Source organism: Aquarana catesbeiana, linkage group LG06 (assembly GCF_042186555.1).
Source record: "Aquarana catesbeiana isolate 2022-GZ linkage group LG06, ASM4218655v1, whole genome shotgun sequence".
NCBI classification, from domain to species: Eukaryota; Metazoa; Chordata; class Amphibia; order Anura; family Ranidae; genus Aquarana; species Aquarana catesbeiana.
The window spans coordinates 74,898,668-74,920,332 of NC_133329.1; the positions used below are offsets into that span (position 1 = coordinate 74,898,668).

The following is a 21,665-nucleotide window of genomic DNA, read 5'->3' on the forward strand; positions in this document are numbered from 1 at the left end:
ATCATTATTACTTTAAATAAATAAAAAAAAAAAAAAAAAAAAAAAAAAAAATAGCATTTTAAGATTTTATCAGATCAAAACAATAAAATGGAACAATGAAACAATAAAACGGCCAACCATCATTAGCGTTCCCGGGAGAATAGTGCCCAACCCCCCCCCCCCCCCCCCCATCATTGGAGTTCCCGGGGAGGAATAATGTCGTCCCCCATCTTTATTGGCGTTCCCGGAAGGAATAGTGAATCGGCATTCCCGGAGTAGTGCATCTCCTCCCCCCCCCCCCCCCCCCCCCCCCCCATCATCGGCGTTCCCGGGAGGGGTAGTGCTGCCCCCCCATATCATCGGCGTTTCCCGGGAGGGGGTAGTGCTGCCCCCCCCATATCATCTGCGTTCCCGGGAGGAATAGTGCTGCCCCCCCCATATCATCTGCGTTCCCGGGAGGAATAGTGCTGCCCCCCCCATATCATCTGCGTTCCGGGAGGAATAGTGCTTGCCCCCCCCATATCATCTGCGTTCCCGGGAGGAATAGTGCTGCCCCCCCCCATATCATCTGCGTTCCCGGGAGGAATAGTGCTGCCCCCCCCCATATCATCTGCGTTCCGGGAGGAATAGTGCTGCCCCCCCATATCATCTGCGTTCCCGGGAGGAATAGTGCTGCCCCCCCCCCATATCATCGGCGTTCCCGGGAGGAATAGTGCCCCCACCCCATCATTGGCATTCCCGGGAGGAATAGTGCCCCCACCCCATCATTGGCATTCCCGGGAGGAATAGTGCCCCCCACCCCATCATTGGCATTCCCGGGAGGAATAGAGCTCCCACCCCATCATTGGCATTCCCGGGAGGAATAGTGCCCCCACCCCATCATTGGCATTCCCGGGAGGAATAGTGCCCCCACCCCCATCTGCGTTCCCAGGAGGAATAGTGCCCCCCCGCATCCCCCCATCGGCGTTCCCAGGAGGAGTAGTGCCCCCCCCCCCCCCATCATTGGCATTCCCGGGAGGAATAGTGCTGCCCCCATATCATTGGCGCTCCCGGGAGGAATAGTGCCCCCCACCCCCATCTGTGTTCCCGGGAGGAATAGTGAATCGGCGTTCCCGGGAGGAGTAGTGGCACCCCCCATCATCATTGGTGTTCCCGGGAGGAGTAGTGCCACCCCCCCCCCCCCATCATTGGCGTTCCGGGAGGAATAGTGCCCCCCCAAACCCCCCCCATTGGCGTTCCCGGGAGGAATAGTGCCCCCCCAAACCCCCCCCATTGGCGTTCCCGGGAGGAATAGTGCCCCCCCAAACCCCCCCCATTGGCGTTCCCGGGAGGAATAGTGCCCCCCCAAACCCCCCCCATTGGCGTTCCCGGGAGGAATAGTGCTGCCCCCCCCCCCCCCCCCCCCATCATTGGCGCTCCCGGGAGGAATAGTACCCCGCCCCCCCCATTGGCGTCCCGGGAGGAATATTGCTGCCCCCCCCCCCATCATTGGCGTTCCCGGGAGGAATAGTGCCCCCCATCTGTGTTCCCGGGAGGAATAGTGAATCGGCGTTCCCGGGAGGAGGAGTAGTGCCACCCCCCCCCCCCCATCATTGGCGTTCCGGGAGGAGTAGTGCTGCCCCCCCATATCACTGGCGTTCCAGGGAGGAATAGCGCCCCCCACCAACGTTCCCGGGAGGAATAGTGACCCCCCCCCCCCCCCATCATTGGCGTTCGCGGGAGGAATAGTGCCCGCCCCCCCCCATCATTGGCATTCCCAGGAGGAATAGTGCCCGCCCCAATCACTGGCCGCCCCCCCATCATTAGCGTTCCAGGGAGGAATAGTGCCCCCACCCCATCATTAGCGTTCCCGGGAGGAATAGTGCCCCCACCCCATCATTAGCGTTCCCGGGAGGAATAGTCCCCCCCATCATTGGCGTTCCTGGGAGGAATAGTGCCCCATAAATTTTCATTACTTTAAATAAAAAGAAAAAAAAAAAATTGCATTTTAAGTTTAAGATTTTATCAGATTAATCGAAACAATAAAACGGCCAACTAATCGGTTATGAAAAGAATAGTTAGTTGCAGCCCTAACGCATTCTTAATAAAAGGTTTGGCAGGTCAAAAAACAAACATGACAAAATGGTATGGCTTTCTGATGCACTGCTACGCAGGTATCTGCCCACTACTGTAGGTGTAGTATGGCTGCAACGCCATTTGTCCATAGAGCCTTAACAGTTTTTTTATCTTAATGCATTAAGGAAAAAATTAAACAAAACAAAAAACACAAGCATTTACAATCACTTTAAAGCAATGAACAGTGAAATGCATCGGTGTGAAGGGACTCTTAGGTTACACAAACACTGGCAACTTTATCAGGTTTGTTTTGCAACGACAGGCTTAGGGCTAAATTACATGAACAATTTTAATCTCTTGCTACTGAGATATTACACAACTCGATAGCGGTCACATTATTAGGCAGAGCCACACAGCTCGATCAGGAAGGGAAACAGTGGTATACCTCTACACTTACCAAGTTCGCCGCTTTTAACTTCTTAATCCTATTTTTCAGGGTGACCACCTTTCCTCGCCGAGTCCCCAGAAACACAGTAGCCACCTGTAGGAATGAGCTCCACCTGGAAGGAAGATGCTTTGTGTGGCGACAAACAGGCAGGAGGGTTTATTACTCTACATGGGTAGGAGTAACTAGGGATTGCTAAACAGTGGAACAAATGGCTTCCTATGGAGCAAGCCACACAAGCAGCCTGCATGCTGGTAAAAAGCTCCAATTGTGTGTGATCAGCAGGGCCTCATGCACACTAATCTATGTTCCTCCAATGCTGGTGTTTTAGTGTAGCCAGGGAGGCACAGGATCAGCATCCAATCACTGTGGGGTGCAGAGGACACAGCCGACAACAGAAGCCCCATATTAAGTCTATAGGTGACGTCACTCATTTCACAACCGTTGTCAGCTGTGTCCTCTGCAGAGCTTCAGCCGCTGGAGACCGGACCAACTTTAAAAAAAAAAAAAAAAGTTATGTAAACCGATTTCTTCTTTTCAGGGGTAGATAGGTTAGTGTTAGATCGTCAATGTCTGTAGATGTAGGGGTTTTAGGGTGGACTTATCTTTAATCGCTGGCAAATTTAATCACGCACTTAAGTCAGTAAAGATCAGTATAGTTTTAACCCAATGAGTCTCCAGCAAGGGGGTTACATTTATTAGTAATAAAATTTACATCAGCCACGTAGCTTAGCCATTACTGTGGCCAACGTTACAGCGAGTATAGTGGTTTCTTGCAAGAAGAAACTAAATGCTGCAGGACTCCTTCAACACAACATGTGGTCATTTTTTCTGTGCCTCCAGAGCTGTAAAAAATGACCTATGGTTAAGCAAACAAAAAGAAGAGTATCAATCCAACAGCCTGCAGGTATGTAAACCCCATCACTAAAAGCTTATATCAGCTGTAAAATGTTAAATGCAATCCTTAAATTGTAAAGGCACAAGGTTTTTAACCTTCAAGCATTCTATGTATTCATTTAAAAAAAAAAAAAAAAAAAAAAAAAAAAAAAAAAACCCCTGTGTGCAGCAGCCCCCCCCCCCCCCCCCAATACTTACCTGAGCCCCATCTTGATCCAGAGACGTCCACAAGAACTTTGCCTCTACAGGGACTCACACTCCTGATTGGCTTTTAGCAACAGAGGGAGCCAGCGATTTATACAGGGGGGGGGGGGGGGGGGGGGGGGAGTGAGCCGCAGCTCAGTGTGAATGCACACAGAGCTGCAGCTCAGGAGCACGCCTGCTTGGATGCCCCTCACAGCAAGGGGGCACTTGGCAGTAGGGAGGAGCCAGGAGCACCAGCGTGGGACCCCAGAAGAGAAAGATCCAGGCTGCTCTGCGCAAAACCACTACACGCAGAACCGATATGACCATTTTTTTTTTTTTTTAAACAAAGGCTTTAAACATTTTTAAATCTACAGCTTTGGAAAAAGAAAAAAGGCCTTGGAATACAAAGCAAAAACTAACTAATCGATAAATGATTTTAAAAATCGGCAAACATATTTGAAATTAAATTGATTTTTTCACAACATGCTGTGAGCAGATTGGTCAATCACAGGCTGTCCCACACTGCTCTAGCCTAGGTCTTCGAATAAGGAGGTGAAGCCTCCATCAATCAAGATGCAATAACCCACTGACATTTTTAGCAGCTTACTGGGCATGGAAGAGGAGGGACGGAGGAGAGTGCCATTTACCAGTCAGTGTGTATGTATATGTATATCTCTCCACTTGTGTGACTATAGTCACATGGCAGCTCAAAATGTGATAAAGAAATACGCGGGGGGGGGGGGGGGGGGGGGGGGAAGAAAACTGAGCATGTGCACTAGCTGCCAACATTGCTCTGCAAAATCCCCAACTCTACAGTGGGGTCATGGACAGGGAGGAACAGTGAACAGCAGGATTTACCAGGTCTTTTGCAGAATACAGCAGCAAAAAAAAAAAAAAAAAAAAATTTTAACCCATAGTGACTGAGTATGAACAGCATGATACACAAAACACCATTTATTCCTAGTTTAATGTGGGTTTAGTGGCACTTTAATTTGTACTGGGTTAAATCCACTCAATAAAATGCTTAGGAAACAGAATATACAGTATTATTGTTAAGCATGCTTCATTTTATGATGTAGCCCATTTCTCCCCTCCAGCTTTCACCCACATTATCCTCCATTGGCACTCACATGGAGCGTGCATTGAAGAGAATTGTAGAAACTGAGCCCATTTCAGGAGGCCGGGGACAACATAACCATGGCAAGGCACTGTGCAGATCTCGGCACTCCAGGATGATGGGAATGAGTGCCAAACTGCACATGCAGGAGTGATGTAGTCAGCAATAGATATACGGATATCTCAGTGGGGAGGAGACTTGGAAGACTTTGCTACTCTATGAATCAAATATGTGAAAAAATATGCTTGTCGATGGGAGTGGGGGCTTGGTTGGAAAAGTTGGATTTACTTCCCCTTAAAAAGTAAAAACCAGCATCTGTATAGATTACACAAAGCTTCTGCAAACCAGTTTGGGTTTACATTTAATTTAGTGTACAGGAAAAAAAAAAAAAAAAAAAAAAGTAGATAATGGCAAGTTGCCTATTCAATTGCAGGGGTCTCAAACTTGCAGCCCTCCAGCTGTTGCCAAACTACAATTCCCATGAGGCATTGCAAGGCTTGACAGTTACAAGCATGACTCCCACAGGCAGAGGCATGATGGGACTTGTAGTTTTGCAACAGCTGGAGGGCCACCAGTTTGAGACCCCTGAATTAAAGTGTCTGAGCCTCCTTTCCTGATCTCTGCTGTCTAAACAATGCTGATCTTCCCTAGACTTTGTATACATCTGCATCTCTTTAAAACAAAATCGGCACTAGTTTCACCAAAGCTGCATGCTCCAATTTCGGGGAAGTTATCTGCTGGCAGAGTAACAAAGACGTATCACCCAGATATCTATTACCTTTCACATGCCCCAGTTGCAAGTTTAGTGTCCTTCTCAATACCACCAGCCAGGACTCACACCCAACATATGGATTCAGTTGTGGAATATTTAAAAAGTTACCAAAATCTGAGAGACAGGAGCAGAAAGGAAAAAAAAAAAAAAAAAAAGCACAAGTGAAAGCAACTAAATTCCTTGTTTCACTTTCCCAGTGCTGACCAATCCAATTGATCAATATGGTCAGCATCCCTATCTCAGGTCAACGCTCCTCCGCTTCAACCCCAAAGAGGATTCAAGGCCGCCTTGTGACCAAGAGGATAGTAAGTATAACTAAAAGCCTTGGGGGGGGGGGGGGGGGGGATTTCTAACAGCAGCCCTGGTCCCCAAAACAGGGATAGAGGGAAAAAAAAAAAAAAAAAAAAAAAAAAATCTTCCAATAGGGACACTAGTTCTGGTGACAAACATTGCTCACTTCCGGTTTGGCTATGGGGCAGATAATAAACCCCCTCCAAGGGATGCAAAAAGCACAAAAACAGAAAAATAGGAGTAGAGAAAAGCATATTCTACACTAAAATTAAATGAAAACAGATGTAGCACATCACAGAGAATGTTTTATATGCAATACATGACACAAACCTTAACACTACTCACAGCGGGAAGAAAAAAAAAAAAAAATATAAAAAAAAAAGTTTTTTAGTTATACTTCAATCTCACAGCGCTGGTGTCCAAAATTTGATTTCCAACATAAGCAGAATCTGCAGAGAGATGAATGTTCATACAGTGTTTGCACAGCTTCCTCCAAAATGTAAATGTGTCCTGTGTGTATGTAGAGCAGAGGTCTCCAAACTGCGGCCCTTGGGCCACCATTCCACCCACTGACGCCAACAGGGCACGGTTCCTCCCCACTGGACGCCAGGACATTTTCTCCTCCCTCTGGCTCTAATCCAGCCCACCTAAAGTCTGAAGGGACAGTAGACTGGCCCTTTATTTAGAAGAATTGGAGACCCCTGATGTAGAGGACTTATCAGAGACCAATGTGAATAGGGCTCTAGCGACAGATACAGAGAAACACAAAGATAGAGATATCATCTGTAAACTATAGACCCAGTTACTGAAGAATCACTGTCATAGATTCTTACTAAAAGCCCTAGAATACCACCTTACAACAATATTACACAAAAAAAAAAAAAAAAAATGATAGTACTTCCCAAACTGTTACTTGGTTATTAAATAACAAGAGCAAGAGTTACATTACCAACATCTAATATACAGAGGATAAACGTCACTAAATACAGATAGGGAATGAATGCCATAATATTTATATAGATGGGGAATGGACACCAAATCATCTATACAGATCTTTCTCCAACAGGAGACAGGACTCGGGAGAAAGTCAGGTTCAGTTTCTTTGTGATACACATCAGCTTCTCGGTTGCATCATACCTTGTATGGAGGGGAAAAGGAGTTCCTGGGTAAATACCTGTGAAGATAAATCCTCCAGCAGTATACGCCTCCCTTATAGACAGAACCATAGCAGCGGCCAACAGGGACATAAGCAAGCGTGTACACAGACACTATAGCTACAGGAGGACTGTTCATGAAAACTCCATAGGTGGCTTCATACTCACCTCCTATACTATCCCCATAGACCCCTCCACGCTGACATTTACCTACACCCCAAATACATCTCTTATGGCTGAATCCAAGAGATCATATAGAGCAGTGGTCTCCAAACTACGGCCCACAGATCGGATGCAGCCCTTTGCTTGCCTTTACCTAGCCCTAGGGCTATACTCTCCCCTTGCCCCCATCAGATTGCTATACATTACACAGATACTTAGATGATCTATATGGGGCGCAGCCCACATATCAAACTCTATATAAAAACAGACCCCCCCACGAGGTATAAAGGGAGCAGGATATATACTCTACTCCCCCTATACACTAAACACCTATATATGGGAGCATATATTAAAAAATGGCTATGCCCCCCATATGATCTCTGTATTATATACAGGAACCTACCGGGGAGGTGCATGTATAAGACTAAGTCTCCCTATAGATTGAGACATTACACACCTAGATATGTATAAAAATCTACAGGGGACCTTTTCTACACAGACACCTATAGAAGTACATAGAAGGGCTATACTCCATGTAGCTTTCTATACATTAGACACCTATTGGAAGTTTTAGTTTATAATACGCAGGCTATGCTCTCCCCTCCCCCCATAGGAGAAATTCATACACAGTTGAGCTCATAAGTTTACATACCCTGGCAGGGATTTGTGATTTCTTGGCCATTTTTCAGACAATATGAATGATAAACAAACATTTTCACTCATGGTTAGTGTTTGGCTGAAGCCATTTATCATCAACTGTTTACTCTTTAAATCATAATGACAACAGAAACTACCCAAATGACCCTGATCAAAAAAGTTTACATACCCTGATAACATGCACACAGGTTGACACTAAGGGGTTTGAATGGCTATTAAAAAGGTAACCCTCCTCACCTGTGATCTGTTTGCTTGTAATTATTGTGTGTGTATAAAAGGGTCAATGAGTTTCTGGACTCCTGACAGACCCTTACATCTTTCATCCAGTGCTGCACTGACGTTTCTGAGTCATGGGGAAAGCAAAAGAATGGTCGAAGGATGTGCGGGAAAAGGTAGCTGAACTGTATAAAACAGGAAAGGGATATAAAAAGAGGATGGCCAAGGAATTGAGAATGACAATCAGCAATGTTCAAACTAATCAAGAAGTGGAAAATTAGGGGTTCTGTTGAAACCAAACCACGGTCAGGTAGACCAACTAAAATTTCAGCCACAACTGCCAGGAAAATTGTTCGATATATAAAGAAAAACCCAACAAATAACTTCAGGTGAAATACAGGACTCTCTGAAAACATGTGGTGTGGCTGTTTCAAGCTGCACAATAAGGAGGCACTTGAAGAAAGATGGACTGCATGGTCAAGTCGCCAGAAGAAAGCCATTACTATGCAAATGCCACAAAGTATCCCGCTTACAATACACCAAACAGCACAAAGACAAGCCTCAAACCTTCTGCCACAAAGTCATTTGGAGTGATGAGATCTTTTTTTTGGCCACAACCATAAATGCTACATTTGGAGAGGAGTCAACAAGGCCTATGATGAAAGGTACAACGTTCCTACTGTGAAACACGGAGGTGGGTCGCTGATGTTTTGGGGATGCGTGAGTTGCAAAGGAAATTTGGTCAAAGTTGTTGGCAAGATGAATGCAGTATGTTATCAAAAAATACTGGAGGAATATTTGCATTCATCAGCCAGGAAGCTGCGCGTGGGAGGTACTTGGACATTCCAACATGACAATGATCCAAAACACAAGGCCAAGTCGACCGGTCATTGGCTACAGCAGAATAAAGTGAAGGTTCTGGAGTGGCCATCTCAGTCTCCTAACCTCAATATCATTGGGCCACTCTGGGGAGATCTCAAACGTGCAGTTCATGCAAGACAGCCCAAGAATTTACAGGAACTGGAGGCTTTTTCCAAGAGGAATGGGCAGCTTTACCATCTGAGAAGATAAAGAGCCTCATCCACAAATACCACAAAAGACTTCAAGCTGTCATTGATGTTAAAGGGGGAAATACACGCTATTAAGAACGGGGGTATGTAAACTTTTGATCAGGGTCATTTCTGTTTTCATTATGATTTAAAAAGAGTAAACACAGTTGATTAATAATAAATGGCTTCAACAAAACACTAACCATGAGTGAAAGAAACGTTTGTGTTATTCATATTCTCTGAAAAATGGCTAAGAAATCAAATTCTGCCAGGGTATGTAAACAAAAAAAGTGTGTGTAAATGTAAATAAATACGCACACACAATGTCCCCTAGATATCTATATACATAATAGACAGGAACCAATAGGTGGTGCATGTATAACATAAGACTATATCCACTATCCAGGTATATAAGGGCTACAACACCAATATAGATGTATATAGTAGGCAGGCTATGCTCTCCTCTCTCTTTCCTTAGAGGTAACATGGGCTTTGTCCCCCTAAAGATTTCTACACTTTAGACACCTGTGGATGCAAGTATAATATAAGGGCCTGTCTACCGTATGGTTTTTATACATTGGACAGACGGCTATGCTCTCCACCTATAGGATGGGGGGGGGGGCACAAGATAGATATATCTTATATTGTAAAGCGCTGCATAAATCCTGAATAATAATAATAATAATAATAATAATCTCATACACCCCCATAAACTTCTATACATGGTAGATATCAGGCCTATGCCCCCATATATCTCCTACGGGGGGGGGGCAGGGCATGGGCCTTATATATCCCTCCTATAGTGGTCTAATATAGAATTATATGGGGGGGGGGCATAGCCTGCTTATATTACATATATTCCTCCTATAGGGGGTACATCATATTCCATTATACTTATATCTCCTATAGGGGGTTGTCTGTGATATAATAGAATACTATCTACCCCCCTATAGGCTTCTATACATGAGACCCCCTATAGATAGATAAGGCCTACGCCCCAATACATCAGACAGCCCCCCTATAGGAGGACTATATGTAATATAAGCAGCCTATGCCCCCCCATATACTTCTATATTAGACCACTATAGGAGGGATATATAAGGCCTATACATCACAGACTGCCCCCTATAGGATGTATAATATTAGACTAAGCCCTCCCCTCCCATAGACTTCTATACATTAGACCCCCTATAGATATATAAGGCCTGTGCCCTCCATACAGCCCCCTATAGGAGGTATATGTATAATAGAGTCAGTGTGTGTCCTCCCCTCCCCCCCCTATACACTATAAGGGTGGAAGCTCTCCCCCTCCCCTCCCCCCATAGCCCCGCACACAGGCGGGAGCCTCCTATAGCATCAGCGCCCTCTCCTCTCCTCCTCGGACGGGCCGCCCGGGATCACACTCACCCTCCAGCAGGCGCTGTATGATGGAGTCAATGTTGAGCTTCTCTCCGTCTCCCATGGTTCGGGGTTCCTGGCTCTGTGGGGAGGTCACGTGCGTGCCCGGTTCTCGGTCCTCCGCCGGCTAATGACGTCAGTGCGCACACGAGGCCCCTCCCTTCTCCTGCTGCGCATTTCTGTGAATGGGAGCCCCGCGGGGCGCATGCGCCGCCCAGGGACGGCCCGCTCCCCCCCTTCCCCCCCCATTGGATGCCGATGACGGAGGAATTCGAACGCGTGGGGTCACGCCCATTTCCGTTGCGTTTGCGAGTGCCAAAAGGGGCTCGGCCCCGCCGCGCGCTGATTGGCCGAGGGGCCAAGGTGGTCGCTGATTGGGTGGGGGGGAAAGTGGGGGAAACGAGGCTTTGCCGCAGAGGGCAAACTCGACACCTCATTGGTTGAAGTCGCTGCTGCGGACGTGTGAGGCGGGGGCTGCTGTGAGGTCAATGCTTTGGGTGTAATTCACGTATGTGAGGGGGTTATACATTGTATGTACATGTATGTACACTGTGTGTTCTACACATTAAGATTTATTACATAACAAAGGATTCCCAGAGCACCATGGGCTTCCTAGGGTAGGTGTAGTGCCAGCTGACAGCTTTTAGACACATCTGTCTGATTGAATACTGGTGGAGCTGTCAGATGAGGGGGCGGAGCCGCTGCTCAGCCAATGGCTGGCTGCACACAAGACTGTATAATAATTACAGACAGGAGGTTACAGTGTGATCAGGAGGAGGCGTGTCCAGGATAAAAAGGGGTGTGGTTTAAGGGGTGGCGCCAAACAATTACCATTAAAGTGGAACTGCACGGCATCTGAGCACCACAAACCAAAAACACTATTTAATTCATTTTTAATACTCAAGTAATCTCCCCCATCCATCCATCCCTCCATCCACGTCGCCATGTTTTATTTTGCTGGGAAATCACTTTGAAACACCCCTCACATTTCTGGCCGTGGCCATCTTGAGTAAGGGCAAATGATTCACACACCTCCCAACATTTTGGGATGGGAATGAGGGACACCTACTAGTAAATGTATGTAGGCATAGGACACGCCCCCTGCCACACCCCCTTAAAGGAGAATTAACCAAAAAGGAAGGTTAAATAAATCCACAAGTGACTTTTTGTTTTTATCATTACTTTTCCTTTATATTGGCTTTTTAAAATGTACAAATGCGGCAATTTAGAAATTGGATGAAAGGTTTAGCACTGGGAAACACTTTTTGAAAGATAAAAAGTGCATTTTATATACAACTATATAGATCAGACCAAAATGAGGGACAAATGAGGAGGAATGAGAAACAGAGGGACATTGCTCCAAATCAGGGACAGTCCCTCGAAATCAGGGACAGCTGGGAGCTATGCATTCATGTATACAGTGAGAAGGCGGCAAGCGGACATCTTGTTACACCCACCGGAGTCTTGCATTTTCACACTTATTTTTAAAGGGGTTGTAAAGGTTCGTGTTTTTACACCTTGCATCCTATGCATTAAGGTGAAAAAACACCTGGCAGTCACCGGCCCCCCAAGCCCCCTCCGTTTTACTTACCTGAGCCCCTTCGTTCAGTCGTTTGGGATGCGCTGTCTCCCTCTCAACGGGCTACTGGCTCTTGATTGGATAGATTGATTGATAGATTGATACATTTTTTATTTTATTTATTATTTTTATTTTATTTTTTTAATTGTTTTTAAGGTTGAACTGGATGGACTTGTGTCTTTTTTCAACCTGACTAACTATGTAACTATAGCAGTGCAGCCATTGGCACTCGCCGCTGTCAATTAAATCCAATGACGCAGGGGGCGGGGCCGAGTCCTGCATTCGGTGGCTATGGACGCAAATGCTGGACTCGGTGGCGCACCCGCAAGGTAACTCCCTCGGGAGAGCGCTTCTCCTAGGGGGTTATCAGATGTGGGGAGGAGCCGCGAGAGCCGCCGGGGGACCCCAGAAAAGCAGGTTCGGGGCCACTCTGTGCAAAACGTGGAGGTAAGTATGATATGTTTGGTATTTAAAAATAAATAAAAAAATACCCTTACAATCACTTTAACACTAAACTCTGCTTATATCGTGAAATACAGTATTTAAAAATCCGCCTGACTGTTTAGATGTTGAATTTTAAAAGCAGTGGCGAGCCTGCTGATCTCAGAGGTGTGCAAATCTGACAGAACACCACTGCTTTGAAAAATCAACATTAAAACAGTCTGAGGGATTAGAAAATACTGAATTTTACTATATAAACTCAGTTTACCGTTAAAAAGTGTGAAATGCAAAGCTCCGGTGGGTGTAACAAGATGTCCGCCTGCCGCGATCTCACTGTATCCTTACAGTGGACGAGTGCGGGGTGTAGCAAAATGGCGGCGATGGAATGTCACTTCCATTACAGATTCTGACGGGTCGCCAAATCTGACGAAACACAGGCAGCAGAGTGTGCTTAGCTGAGAAAACCCCTCCCACCCTCCCGAAGACTCCTGAAATGTATGACATCATTTGCCTAGGCATAGAAACCAGAAAGTAACAGAAGAATGTGTGTGTGGGGGGTGGGGGGGTTAAACAAGTAAATATAATATACTGTCCTATCTAATTACTAATGCTAGCAGCATACTGTGTTTCCCCGAAAACAAGCCCGGTTCTCATATAAATTTTACCTAGGGCTTATTTTCGGGGTAGGGCTTGCCATGCAGGAATCCCCAGTAAGAACATTCCAGTAAAAGCATCATATAATGTAAAAGGTGCTGCTGTAATACAACTGTGCACATACCCTTACCGTATATCGCCACTATGAACACTGCTGGGAGGGGGGCCAAGACCCGACACCCGGCGCTTCCATCGCCTGCCCCAAGCTATCTTCTCTGCTCTGAACACTGCTGGGAGGGGGGCCAAGATCTCACGCCGACAGCCTGGAGATCAGAGACACACACAGCACACTGCTGTTACAGAGGATTATACTATGTTTCCCCGAAAAGCACTTCAAACTAGGGCTTATTTTCGGGGTAGGGCTTATATTGCAGCCCTCCTGGAAAATAGCACTAGGTCTTCGGGGAAACACGATAGGATTTAAAATAGTCCATGTTGACAGAGAGAGAGAGTGAAGTTCCACTTTAATGAAACATCCCACCCAGCTGGTGACTCACACATGTGCAGTGGGGGGTGGCGTAAACATGCCGGCATCCAAAGACCAGTAAACACAGTAAACATGCCGGCACCCGAAGACCAGCGAAGAAGTGTCCTGGGTGTAGACAGCGCTGGCTATAGTTTAAAAAAATAGGAAAATCTCTAAGGCTAGCAATACATGGTTCCTATGCAGGGCAGGGTTCGGGAGTGTGTTATGTACAGAGTGCAGGGTTCAGGGGTGTGTTATGTACAGAGTGCAGGGTTCAGGAGTGTGTTATGTACAGAGTGCAGGGTTCAGGAGTGTGTTATGTACAGAGTGCAGGGTTCAGGAGTGTGTTATGTACAGAGTGCAGGGTTCAGGAGTGTGTTATGTACAGAGTGCAGGGTTCAGGAGTCTGTTATGTACAGGGTGCAGGGTTCAGGAGTGTGTTATGTACAGAGTGCAGGGTTCAGGAGTGTGTTATGTACAGAGTGCAGGGTTCAGGAGTGCATATCTCACAGGCAAGATTACTATAAAAATGATCTTCCGCCCGCCCATCCACCCCTGTACAGAGCTGTCCCCCTGAATTCCCATATTACAAAATCCTGACTGCTGCATTATATACCCTTTACCACTGAACTCTGTATGCTGCGCTGCGCAACATCAAGTAAAATCTTCCCTCGTGAAAACTTTATCCCCCTAAAAAAGCAACACCCATCATTCATCTCTGCAACCCTTCTGTAAATCCATTTCTGTAAATCCCGCCTGCCACAAACCTCTGCACCCCACTGTCCACAACTCAACATTTTCCCTGTCCAAAGCTCACCTCTGCACTCCTCCATGCACAACTCACTTCTGTCCACAACTCACTTTCACCCCCCCCCTTCAACATTACACCTCTGCACCTCCCTGTCCACAGCTCACCTTCTCACCCCCCCCTTCAACATTACACCTCTGCACCCCACTGTCCACAACTCAACATTTTCCCTGTCCAAAGCTCACCTCTGCACTCCTCCGTGCACAACTCACTTCTGTCCACAGCTCACCTTCTCACCCCCCCACCCTTCAACATTACACCTCTGCACCTCCCTGTTCACAGCTCACCTTCCCCCCCCCTTCAACATTACACCTCCGCACCTCCCTGTCCACAGCTCACCTTCTCACCCCCCCTTCAACATTACACTTCTGCACCTCCCTGTCCACAGCTCACCTTCTCACCCCCCCTTCAACATTACACCTCTGCACCTCCCCGTCCACAGCTCACCTTCTCACTCCCCCCCCCCCACCCTTCAACATTACACCTCTGCACCTCCCTGTCCACAGCTCACCTTTTCACCCCCCCTTCAACATTACACCTCTGCACCCCACTGTCCACAACTCAACATTTTCCCTGTCCAAAGCTCACCTCTGCACTCCTCCGTGCACAACTCACTTCTGTCCACAGCTCACCTTCTCACCCCCCCCCCCCACCCTTCAACATTACACCTCTGCACCTCCCTGTTCACAGCTCACCTTCCCCCCCCCCTTCAACATTACACCTCTGCACCTCCCTGTCCACAGCTCACCTTCTCACCCCCCCTTCAACATTACACCTCTGCACCTCCCTGTCCACAGCTCACCTTCTCACCCCCCCTTCAACATTACACCTCTGCACCTCCCTGTCCACAGCTCACCTTCTCACCCCCCCTTCAACATTACACCTCTGCACCTCCCTGTCCACAGCTCACCTTCTCACCCCCACCCCCACCCTTCAACATTACACCTCTGCACCTCCCTGTCCACAGCTCACTTTTGCACTCTTCTTTCACGGCCTATCTTTGCAACCCCCCCCCCCCCCCAATTAAACAGCTAAGCTCTGTAGCTCTCTTCCACAACACCTTACCTCTTGTATCCCCCATCCACATATTTCTTCAGCACCCCCTATCCTCAGCTCTGACCTTTGCACCCCCCAGCCCTCACCATTGTACCCCTCCACACATCTGCTAAAAAGCTGTCAGCAGCCGACCCCTATCTATTACCACCAGTAGCCTTGTCTTAGGCGCCTTTCACACGGATGGCTGTTCTGCCGCAGTTAAAAGCATATAATATGTTCTGTGAAATTCAAGACTCCAGGCACTGCGATCAGCTGCATTTGTACAGTGAGATTACTTGCGTTTACATGCGGCTGCGTTTGGAACTTTTTTGCCATTTCTGATGTGCTTCCTGTTGCTTTTCTTTCCTTGTTGCCACTGCTATCCGCAGGAGAAATAGTTACACAGCGATTACCTGCAGTTATGTGCAGATAGCTGCGCTAAATTGCTCCTGGACGCAGTCAATTCTATTTTTTCTATCCGCACCAAACCGCATGTAACTAAATCGCAGCTAAACGCAGTGTGTGAATGGGGCCATAGGAAAGCATTGTGTGCTTTTAGCTGCGGTAGAAAACTAGAAAATGCACAGCTAAAAGCACAATTCTATCCGTCCGTGTGAAAGGGGCCTTATTCTCCCACCCAATGCACATTCACTTTGACTCTGCCTCTGCTCCTATTGCCCAGTGCATCCAGCAGCAATCACCACAGGTAACTGCCGGCTGTGCAGACAGCAGAAAATGCCTGGGGCCGCTGGTGACCTGTCAGTATAGTGAACAGGCTCGGCGGCCGGAGGCAGCTACTCACAGCAGCGGCAGAAATCAGCAGATTCCTGCTTCTGCCATTTGTGCCGATGCAAAAATAGCCAAAGGTACATAAAGATTATAGAGCCAGGCAGCTGCAAGCTGTTCTGTTCTGACATATCACATTCATCCATGGCAGTAAAAGGGTTCAATTTGAAAACTTTATTTTTTTAGTTTATGACAAGACTGGAAAGGTATTGCAACCCATGTCACCAAGAGTGAAAATGAAAGAAAAAGTAAGAAAGAAAAAATTTTGGGTTGTCACCAGGGAGGAATAGAGAAGAAATCTTCCAATGGGGACACTAGTTCTGGTGACGATCAGGGATTCCGTCACTTCCTTTTTTTTCTATGGGATGGGAAGTGCAGGGAAATTTCCCCAATGAAGCACCTCTAGCAGGATTTTTTTTTTTAGCCACTTCAATACAGGGCACTTAGACACCTTCCTGCCCAGGCCAATTTTCAGCTTTCAGCGCTGTTGCAGTTTGAAGGACAATTGTGCGGTCATGCTGCACTGTACCCAAACTAAATTTTTATCATTTTGTTCCCACAAATAGAGCTTTCTTTTGGTGGTATTTGATCACCTCTGCGGTTTTTATTTTTTGCTAAACAAATAAAAAAAGACCAAAAATTTTGAAAAAAATAAAAGTTTTGCTTTTGTTTCTGTTAAAAATTTTTGTAAATAAGTAAGTTTTCTCTTTCACTGATGGGCACTGATAAGGCAGCACTGACAGGCATTGATAAGGCGGCACCGATGAGGTGGCACCAATGAGCGGGCACTGATGGGCACTGGTAGGTGGCACTGATAGGCGGCACTGATGGGCACTCATGGGTGGCACTGATAGGCGACACTGATGGGCACTGAAAGGCTGCAAAGATGGGTTCTTATGGGTGGCACTGCTGGACACTGATACGTGGCACTGATATGAGGCACCCCTGGTGGCACTGGCAGTGGTAGGCATTGGAGTGGGCACTGATTGGCAGCTACCTGGGCATTGATTGGCAACTGCTGGGTACAGATTGGTATTTGCCTGGGGGTCTAGGGGGCATACCTGGGGGTCCAGTGTGGATGGCTTCCCTGGTGGTCCTGGGCAGCTTCCCTGGTGGTCCTGGGCAAGATCCGAGGGGGGGCTGTGCTGATAAACAATCAGCACAGACCCTCCCTGTCAGGAGAGCAGCCGATCGTCTCTCCCCTACTCGCGATCATCGGCTCTTCCTATTTACATCGTGATCAGCCGTGATTGGACACGGCTGATCACGCGGTAAAGAGTCTCAGTCAGAGACTCTTTACCTAGATCGGAGTTGCGGTGTGTCAGACTGACACACCGCAACAACGATCGCCGCGATGCGCGCCCCCGGGGGCGCGCAGCGGCTTAATATCCTGATCACGTCATATGACGTCCAGTCAGGATATTGAAACCACTTTGCTGCCGTCATTTTGCTATATGGCGGGCGGCAAGTGGTTAAAGTTTATCCTTTAGTTCTAGTTTGAGGTATGCCTCTTACATAGTTTAGACACACCTAGTTTTGTGCCACAATGGATGCCAGTAGCATACCATGCTTAAAGCCCAACTCCAGGCAAAAAAATGTTTCCCATGCAGTGGGGCTGTGCCTGCACTACATGGGTAAACTGCTCATTTTCTATAGGGGTGAACAGAATGCCTATACTCACCTGATCCTTCGATCCTCCAGAAAACTTTGAGCCACCACATCCAGCAGTGGACTGTTCCTGACGCCTTCATCCAGAGCTGGTCTATGGGCGTGATGACGCCAGGAACAGTCCACCACACAAGACCGCTGGACCGCAGAAGGGCAGGAAGCGATAGAGTGGTCTGAGAGGATCGGAGGATTAGGTGAGTGTATCTCAGTTCTCTGAATCCTTAGACCAAAACGAGCAGTTAACCTGTGCAGTGCGGGCACAGCCCCACTGCATGCTAAAAAAAAAAATTGCTGGAGTCCTGCATTAAAACTGTTTCCTCAGGTTGTCATCTCTGAAATGGTTAGCCACCAGGCAAAGCAGTGTGCCATAGAATTGAATGGGCAGCTGGTGAGCCAAGCTGTCAACCACAGAAGTGAATGGATGGCCACTGAGCCAAGCTGTCCACCATATAAGTGAATGGATAGCCACTAAGCCAAGCAGAGTCAAGTTATCCACTACAGAAGTAAATGAACAGCCACAGAACTAAGGTGTCTACCTTAGAAGTGAATGAGTGGCTGAGGTACCATGTTTTCCAGCACAAAAGTTAAGATAGTAGTGGAACCAAGCTGTCCACCATAGGATTGAATGAGTGACTGCAGAACCAAGATGTCCACCATAGAAGTTAATGGACAGCCATTGAGCTGAGGTGTCTATCCTAGAAGTGAATGAGCAGCTAAGGTACCAAGCTGTCCACCATAGATGTGAATGAGGGACTTCAGAACCAAGACGTCCACCATAGAAGTGAATGGACAGCCATTCAGCTAAGCTGTCTACCTCAGTGAGTGAACAGCTGTCTAACCAAGCTGTCCACCATAGAAGTGAATGAGTGGTCGAGGAATCAAGCTGTCCTCAATAGAAGTGAATGAGTGGCTGTGGAACCAAGCTGTCTATCAGAGAAGTGAATGAGTGGCTGTGGAACCAAGCTGTCCACCATAGAAGTGAATGAGTGGCCCTGAAACCAAACTGCCCACCGCTGAAAAAAATGAATGGCCGTGGAAACAAGCTGTCCACCATAGAAGTGAATGAGTGGTCGAGGAATCAAGCTGTCCCCAATAGAAGTGAATGAGTGGCTGTGGAACCAAGCTGTCCACCATAGAAGTATAGGAGTGACTGTGGAACCAAGCTGTCTATCAGAGAAGTGAATGAGTGGCTGTGGAACCAAGCTGTCCACCATAGAAGTGAATGAGTGGCCCTGAAACCAAGCTGCCCACCTCCAAAATAAATGAATGGCTGTGGAACCAAGCTGTCCACCATAGATGTGAATGGACAGCCGATAAGCCAAACTGTCCACCATAAAAGAAAATGGATGGCCACTAAGCCAGGTTGCCCATCATAGAAGTAAATGGATGGGCCTCTTTCCCAAGCTGTCCACCAGAGAAGTGAATGGATGGCTACTGAGCCAGGCTGCCCACCACAGAATAGAATGGGTGGCCTTCAGGCCAAGCTATCCAAGGGTACTTGCACTTACCAGGCCTCCTACCAATCCTGGAACAGTTTTCCTATCACTGACCATCTTTGCGACAAGGCATTTCTCATGTTGACAAAGTGGCAAGTGTGTTGAATCCGGCTACAAACTTGACATGGAAAGAAGGAGAAAGCCTGCTTTGCCCCAGTCACTATTCACTCAAAAGAGCAAGGATTCCATAAATGGGGCAAAACACAAGTACAAGAAACCCTCGTTCTGTAGATTTTTTTTGCCAATAACGTTTCCATGACATTCCCAAATTAAAGAACACACATGATGAACAGAACAATATTTTATTATCAGCCAATAAGCTGGTTTCTTTCTGTAGTATATTCAACAGTAAACCCTGCCCGCAAGGATATATATTTTTCCTGTTGAAGCCAGAGTCTCCTCCCTCCACTTCATTATAGCACAGAGTGAAGCAGGATGCTCTCTCGCTAGATTACATTTTTTTTTTGTGCGTGTTTCGATAAATGAACAAAGCTTAAAGTGGAACTTCAAGTGTATTTTATATTACAGAAAAGCACTCCTAGTAGTTGGTGCTGCAGCAATAATTTATAGGACTAAAGTACTCCCAAAGCTCCCAGTAACCCCCCCGCTGTACATGTAACAGTCTGTAGACCAGTCCTTTGGCTGTGTGCTATAGTTGGTGTTCCTGAACTGTGTTGGTTTCTACGACAGGTCCTCTTTCCACATATGACCTTTGTTTATTCACTCGCCGGTTGCCGTATTTGACATAACGAAGCAAATTCAATATGGCGGCAGGGGTCATTCCTTGAATGCGAGATGCTGCTCCGATCTATAAAAGAGAGTTTAATTTAAAGTGAATGTAAAGGTTCAGGTTTTTTTTTTTTTATTAAAGAGTACTCACCTGTTCTTGCAATGGTTTACGGCCCCGATTCTCTTTTTATGGGGTCCCCAGCTGGCGCTTCTGGCTCCTTCTCTTTGGCAAGTGCCCCATTAAAAGCTGCTTTCTATGGGGGCACTCATGTTTGATCCCGAGCCGCGCTGCCTGTGTCTATAGACACAGACAACGCAGCTTGGCCCTGACCATCCTCCCCACCCATTACAAAATTTAACTGACATCAGCAGAAGCCAAAGCCAAAATTGCTAAAATGTAATTTTCCTATTGGTTCTTACTGCAACCCTGTAACTAGAACCCACATTTACAGGACGGTATAGCATTTTTAAATATGCTTTTAATTCATATTCTTTTAACCCCTTCCTGCTCTTTACAACCTCCCCAGGGTCCTTTTAAAAAGATCCAAAAGCTCGGGGGGTGGGAAGGATTGGCGATCATGTGACTACCATGATTGTCTGTCAAAGTGGTCACATGATCGGGAGCCAGTCCCAACACAGGTTAAAGTGATTGTAAAGGCGGAAGGTTTTTTACCTTGATACCTTTTTGTGCATTAAGGTAAAAAAAACTTTCTGCAAGTAGCTCCCTTCCCCAGCCTCCCCCTTATATATACCTGAGCCTGATCTCGATCCAGCGATGTGCACGAGAGCAAAGGCTCTCTCATTCCTCATTGGCCCAGACACAGCAGTGGGAGCCATTGCCAGCCACAGCCAGTGAGGAGGGAGCAGGGGGTGGGGCAGAGCCACGCTCTGTGTGTCTTATGGACACACAGAGCGGGGCTCGGGAGTGAGCATGCAAGAGTGCCCCCATAGCAAACTGCTTTTTATGGGGGCACTCGCTGGGGGGAGCAGGAGCCAGGAGCACTGGCAGAGGACCTGAGAATTGGAAGATCAGGGCCGCTCTGTGCAAAATCATTACACAGAACAGGTACAGTGGGGACGGAAAGTATTCAGACCCACTTACATTTTTCACTCTTTGTTATATTGCAGCCATTTGCTAAAATCATTTAAGTTCATTTTTTTTCCTCATTAATGTACACACAGCACCCCATATTGACAGAAAAACACAGAATTGTTGACATTTTTGCAGATTTATTAAAAAAGAAAAACTGAAATATCACATGGTCCTAAGTATTCAGACCCTTTGCTGTGACACTCGTATATTTAACTCAGGTGCTGTCCATTTCTTCTGAACATCCTTGGGATGGTTCTACACCTTCATTTGAGTCCAGCTGTGTTTGATTATACTGATTGGACTTGATTAGGAAAGCCACAAACCTGTGTATACAAGACCTTACAGCTCACAGTGTATGTCAGAGCAAATGAGAATCATGAGGTCAAAGGAACTGCCTGAATAGCTCAGAGACAGAATTGTGGCAAGGCACAGATCTGGCCAAGGTTACAAAAAAAATTTCTGCTGCACTTAAGGTTCCTAAGAGCACAGTGGCCTCCATAATCCTTAAATGGAAGACGTTTGGGACGACCCG

The 21,665-nt window shown here is 46.9% G+C and overlaps 2 protein-coding genes across 3 annotated transcripts in view; both read right to left on the bottom strand.

Moving 5' to 3' along the window:
* The window catches only part of LOC141148611 (serine/threonine-protein phosphatase PP1-gamma catalytic subunit A-like), a gene marked incomplete in the record, with an annotated part of 18,377 nt that extends 7,653 nt beyond the window's left edge, over positions 1-10,724 (bottom strand). The window contains 1 exon segment of the mRNA XM_073636215.1: positions 10,388-10,724. Coding sequence (XP_073492316.1) covers positions 10,388-10,442 — 55 coding nt within the window.
* An 8,875-nt stretch (positions 10,725-19,599) lies between these two features.
* Positions 19,600-21,665, bottom strand: part of MTO1 (mitochondrial tRNA translation optimization 1) — a 29,120-nt gene continuing 27,054 nt past the window's right edge. For both annotated transcript variants that reach the window (XM_073636217.1, XM_073636216.1), the window contains exon 13: positions 19,600-20,119. In XM_073636217.1, coding sequence (XP_073492318.1) covers positions 19,961-20,119 — 159 coding nt within the window. In that variant the 3' untranslated portion in view covers positions 19,600-19,960. The remainder of the gene's footprint in view (positions 20,120-21,665) is intronic.